Source organism: Geotrypetes seraphini, chromosome 7, assembly GCF_902459505.1.
Source record: "Geotrypetes seraphini chromosome 7, aGeoSer1.1, whole genome shotgun sequence".
Classification (NCBI taxonomy): Eukaryota; Metazoa; Chordata; class Amphibia; order Gymnophiona; family Dermophiidae; genus Geotrypetes; species Geotrypetes seraphini.
Window position 1 is genome coordinate 189,867,440 of NC_047090.1, and position 6,000 is coordinate 189,873,439.

General features: G+C 40.1%; 1 protein-coding gene across 2 annotated transcripts in view; it reads left to right on the forward strand.

The window, feature by feature from the left end:
• SPTLC2 (serine palmitoyltransferase long chain base subunit 2) overlaps positions 1-4,689 on the forward strand; it is a 153,769-nt gene extending 149,080 nt beyond the window's left edge. For both annotated transcript variants that reach the window (XM_033952120.1, XM_033952121.1), the window contains exon 12: positions 559-4,689. In XM_033952120.1, coding sequence (XP_033808011.1) covers positions 559-678 — 120 coding nt within the window. In that variant the 3' untranslated portion in view covers positions 679-4,689. The remainder of the gene's footprint in view (positions 1-558) is intronic.
• Positions 4,690-6,000: the final 1,311 nt, after the last annotated feature.

The following is a 6,000-nucleotide window of genomic DNA, read 5'->3' on the forward strand; positions in this document are numbered from 1 at the left end:
TAGCAGGTAAGAACCTAATTTCTCCTTTCGCATTTGTCGCTGCATTAGAGGTGACTCCAAAGTTCTAAGACAAACTCCTGTAAATAAACCTTCAGTAGACTGCTTACAAAACTTCCAGAGTAACACATGAGCTTCCAGAAGACAGAATATATCAAGCTGTGTGTCTCTTAGTCCCACCCACTGTTGCCCACAACCAATCCAGAGGGCGATGATGTCACAGGAGCATTCAGCACAGTTTTCAAATTCAGCTGATTCAGATCTAATATTTAGCAATACAGGTTTAAAGGGACAGACACACTTCACACACTGTGCAAGAAAACAATGTCAAAGAGATTTCAAAAGGATTTCAATAAAACGCAGACCACTCTACCTGGGCATTAAGACCCTTAGGGTCCACTGATTGCAGTCCATATATCCAATGCTGCTCCTTCTGTCTCAGATACCCTACCTTCATATTCCTTCCCTTTACACATGGAATTTCTATCCATAAGGATTCCACACTGCTATCATGTCATGCAGAATGTTGATTTGATTCAATTCTCTCTTCTCTCCTTCCAGGCTCTGAAAGTGATAGGTGAAGTGGGTGACCTCCTGCAGCTGAAATATTCCCGGCACCGTCTGATTCCTCTTCTTGACCGGCCTTTTGATGAGACCACATATGAAGAAACTGAAGACTGAACCTCCTTCCCTTATTTCCAAGTGGGGTATACATGCCCCCACACACACCCCCACATACATGCACAGCATCGGACAGGCTGTGGGATGCTACTCTCACAGGATCAAACCAAGGAACATTCCTCAAACCAGCCCAAAGTCTCTTGTGTAAATACTATGACCTTTATCTCTTGCTTTCTACCATCTTTTCCTGAGATGGTACTTATTCCATTTGCAAGCTGGTTTTTTATTACTTTGTTCTATGTGGCTTTTTTTTTGTTATTTATTATTATGGTATGGAGTGCACTGTGGGTGCTGTCCTTGTCATCTCTGTGGCATACAGCTGTACTGCCGGTGAGGATCCTACCGTAGTTCCTAATCTCTTTGCTACCAGGATGCCTGCTGTCCGATACAACTTTAGTGGTTGTAAACATGCGAGGTGGAGGCAGTGAGACACAGTGCCCTTGCCACAGAAATGGGCAAAATCTACAGAACTAAGGTGCCTTGTTCTTAATGGAGCAGCTCCTGTGTGATGAAAATAATCTTCTGCTGGGAGGAGCACAGTGGTTATAACAGCACAGGAAGCATTTGATAAGTCACTTAGCAGTTAAAATAAAATTATTTACAGTCTTGAGTTCTGTTCTTATCTATCTTGAGTTGGAGGAAATAATGTTGGAAATTCTCTTGTAAATTCACTGAGCTTTAAGTAAATTAAGGTGATCTTCATGAGAAGCTTCACACTCATACATTTGAGTGTAAAGTGCAGCAGGAATGAGTGTGCTCAAGAGCAGTGATCTTAATAAAATGTGTACATTTTTATCCTAGAATTAAAATTTTCAGATGTCTATTGCTGCAAAGCAGGTCACAGAAAGTACAAGCTAGAAGGAAGAAGGCTTAATATTCTCTTGAGCCAAGGGTGAAGTAGATGGAAAGGTTAGATGTAACATATTTACTGAGTCTCAGCATCCCTGTTTGAGAGCAGCTCTGGCACAGAATCTCATTTTGAGGGTAGCAAGCCCATGTTTCATCACCTTTGTCACCTAACACAGATCACTGCTCTCACCCTTCTTTTGTTGGGAACAGTGAAAAACGTTTTTCTGGGATTCATGTTTTGGGGTGGGGGTTTGGAAAGGATTCTTTACAACTGAAGATTTTATTTCTTTCTAACCAGAATTCCATTTTCTTTGTGAATGTTACGGTCAAGAGTCTGAAATTTTGCTTTTTCTCAGATCCTAAAGTGAATGACTGAAACCAGATATCCCAAAGTTTCAGGAACTATGCAGATACTACATTGGCTTGAAATGATCTTCCACTGAACCATTGAAAGGGTTTTAAAACCTTATACATTTTATTTTCTAGCTTGGATATCTGGTTTTTCTTTTAATTCTTCTTGTCTTTCTGCATAAGGAGTATATGGTGAAATAGACCTTCCTCTCCATCAGCAGCGTGAAACAAGCCTTTGCTATGCTATGGTACCTCTAGCTTTGTAGCAGTCTACCAGAGGCAGTGGTGTGCCATCATCTACTTTCATGTTTGCTACTTTTCCTTTTAATTACTAAATCAATTTGTCTCCTTGGATCTTTTGTCTCATGCAGGGATCCTCCAGTTCCATGCATGGGAGCTTGAGCCTCTTCCAAAGATAGCAACTTTCCTGATCTTTTTCTTTACTCTTTACATTTTTACATTGTTGTCAAAAAAGGAAAAGGATCAAAGTGACTCAGTGTGAAAGGGAAGGGGGGAGACAAGTGCAGCATCCATTAAAAGCCCTTCTTAAACTGTACTTGAGAAGCAGGCTACGCGTACAGCATATGCCTTTTAGCATATTTTATTTCTAGTTAGGTGGACTTGGATCTCCTTGTATATGTTTGCATCTGTTTTTGCCAAAGTCTCAGCCTAATCTTGAGCATTGTGTCTGATGACAGCATTAAAGCAGTCCTATGATCGAAGGTCAGGTGTAAAGTTCCTGCTTAATAGGGGCTCTTTAGTGCCAGCCCCTCCCATCCAGATTTCATCATTGTGGCTATACATGATCTCTAGCTCTCAGGTAACCTCTAATCCATAGCTCCCTTCATACTCATTCCCAGATTAATCAATGTAACTGATTATTGGTAAACTATCATGTATGTCCTATTTTTCTATCACATGTCTTGTAGATATAGATCAGGTTCCACAGTGCCTGTATTGAGAGAGCTGCTTTCTGTGCTGTTCCACTTAGTGTTGCTCCAAGAGCTCTTTGTCTCTCCAGGGTGCTGTGTGTGCCATGTCTTCACTGCTGCTGATTTAAAGAGACGCCAAGCCAGAGCAAAGATTACAACAACTCAAGCTTCTTGTCGCACAGTTATCATTCTAACTGAAACTCTATTAGCTGTTTTAAAATTAGACTTGAAGATCACCCTGGAAGTGTAGAAGGGTTGATGAGAATAGGTGGTAAAGAATGAAGGTGAGCTGCTTATCTGCTTTAAAGTGAAGCATCCTGGATTATGCCACTTATATTTCATGTATGATGATTGTGAGCATTTGATGTCCTGCAGAAAAGGCTGGTGTTAAGGTGTGATCTTTGCATCCTTTCATGTGCCCATGATTGCTTGTGACCTTAGTGGCTCAGGTGTCCCATGTTTTCCCAAAGTCTAGCAAGATTAATTTTTGAGATCTATTGATCATGACTGAAAGAGCCCTTGTATCCTAAGTATCTCCCTTAGATGAAACTAAAGAAAGTATACTAGAAGCACCAACAACTGCTGTCGTCTGTTTTTAAGCAAGAGTTGATGACTACAGTACAGGTGAAGTATGGTGATAACTCGGTGCTAATCCTATTCTGCCACTCTCTGCTGTACTTGCATTGAAACTGATGTCTCAAGAGTACGATAAATCCCCCAGCACTCCACGAGTTATCTGCATTTGCTTACTGGCTATGGCCTGACGATAAAGGAACTGAGGAAGCAGAGGAATTGGAACACAATTGTTCCATGTTCATTCCTGAGCAACAGTCTCTCTCTCATGCTGAGTATGTCACAACAGGCTATTTCCTTTCGGTTTTTTCTCTTATAATTGTGTTCTATACAGTATTCTCATTTTGAGGCCAGATATTTAAGAATATCTTTCAGAAGAATTGAAAGAGAGGGTTTAGATAGTATGAAGTGTACTGTGTTTATATACAGGTACTGATTACCTGGAGGCCTTAGTGGCTGAGAGTAAAAAGGGGGGGAAGTGTTTTAACTGTGATTCTGTTCGGTATGATGATTTAAGAGTAAACTGACTGAAGGAGCACAGTGGGTTGGCTTTGGTGTTCCCAATGGACCCTTTCCAATATACACTCTTCCCCCGATACGTTGCTGCAGTTTCTGATTACTAGCAATACCCGCAGGAGAGCTGGAGTACTGCATAGGGGTGGATGACAGAATCATCTGTTCAACAGTTGTGGCTTTCTTTTTGGAGCACCCTGTCTGCCTATAATATGAACACACCAAACCTGGCAGATCTCACGTACTTCTATTTCACAGGTTGCTCTAGTGTAATGAGCTGAGATGTAGCTGCTGAAGGGCCTGCAGTTACTGCTTGCTGAACATGTAGGTTATGTAGTTTCCACTGCCGATCTGAGGTCTTGGAACTCTCAATTGCCTGAAAAGCACATGGTTGAGATGGAGAAGCCTAGCGTTGCATTTTGTAAATGCACATGCATAAAGTTTCCACTTGACTGCAGGTGCCTGAGAGCTTTCAGCTATAGCCACAGACTATATCATTCCCAGTTTCTCTCTCATCACCCTGAACACTGCTCCATGCTGTCCTGCAATAATGTATATATGGGAATTTTTTTCTTTCTGTAGATAACATTTTTAAATGGGCAACTCCAAATAATTTTATGCAAGAAAACAATCTATTTTTTTTAATGCTATTAATGTAATATGAAGTAAGATACTGATGTAAGGAAGGATAATTGCAGTATGTATGTAACTGTGCATGTTAACTGCTGAACTGGGGCAGAAACTGCTTGGAAGCAAAAACTATTTGTCCAGTGTAATAAAGCTTTAAAGTGTGGATTTTTCCCCCTTTTATTAATTCCTGCCGAGTGGGGCTTTTTTTTCACATGGTGGTCTTAAGCTAAGTAATGAGAAATTTAACAGTCACCTAAATTTCTTGGGGTACTGGTTGAGGTGGGAGTTTTGCTTTAAGTAAATGTATCCAACTAAATTGTCAACACTTAAGAAGAGATGCAAAAGTATCAAACCACTCGTCTCAAAATATAAAAATGCATCTTATACTCATTTTGCTCAATGACTGACAAAAATTATAATTTACTAAAGGGACCTCAAAGCCAGTTGAGATAACGACTCCAGGTATATAAAGTACCTCTAAGGAGTACTTTAATCATTGTCCTCCCTGAAAAAAGTAGAGAAAAAAAGCTGTCAAAAAAAAAAATAGGGTCAGAAACTAAAATACAAAAGATCTGTCACTCTGCAGCGTAAATGTTATTTAAATGTATGAAAGGAAGTTCAAAGAAAAATGGCAATGAAAGCCAGGTACTTATCTCATGTTGCTCCTAGTCAGTCCATAGCTATAATGTATGCATACATTAATGAATCTTCAGAAAATTTGTTCATTCTCAAACGGGTATAATCCAAGCCAAAAGCTTTCACTGCATGAGAAATGTTACACTTAAAGTGTAACATTTATAGGAGATATCAGTCACTCTCTCTAATGCAGTTCTTGGGGCGCAAGCAGTCACTCAATATTTCAGGAACTCTAGAATAAATATGCATGAGAGAGATTGGCATGCCTTGCCTCCTTAGTATGCAAATCTCTTGTTTATATTCATTGTAGATATCCTGAAAACCTGATTGACTGGCTGGATGTACCTAAGAACTGGGTTGAGATACACTGTTCTAGTGTCGAACAGCATCGGGTGGTGTCATCGTTTTTTGAACCCCTCACAGTACTGAAGAACTAAACGTTTTTCTAAGCATACATATGTGTTCCTGACTACTGTTTCAGTGCAAGCATGGGAAGTAAGCTGTAGTGTGTAGCAGGTAGAACCCCAAAGAACGATTAGGTTCTTACCTCAATCATCTTCTTTCCTGTAGATGTGTCTACTAGTCCTGACCACTAGGATTATGCATCTGAACCCGCAAGTTGCTTGCAAAATATCACTCATCTTTCAACTCCATCTCCTTCCCAGCAGGCTTGCTCCTGCCCCCTTAGTTTGTTCAAAAGTAGTCAATTACTATACTAGAAGATATAAAATGTTATCCAAATTATACCAAATTGTGTGACTGGCACTAACATTTATTGAGCTTGTGGCTACTTGCATGTTCTGCTAAGAAGCAGAAATTCAGACATGATATTTTTATT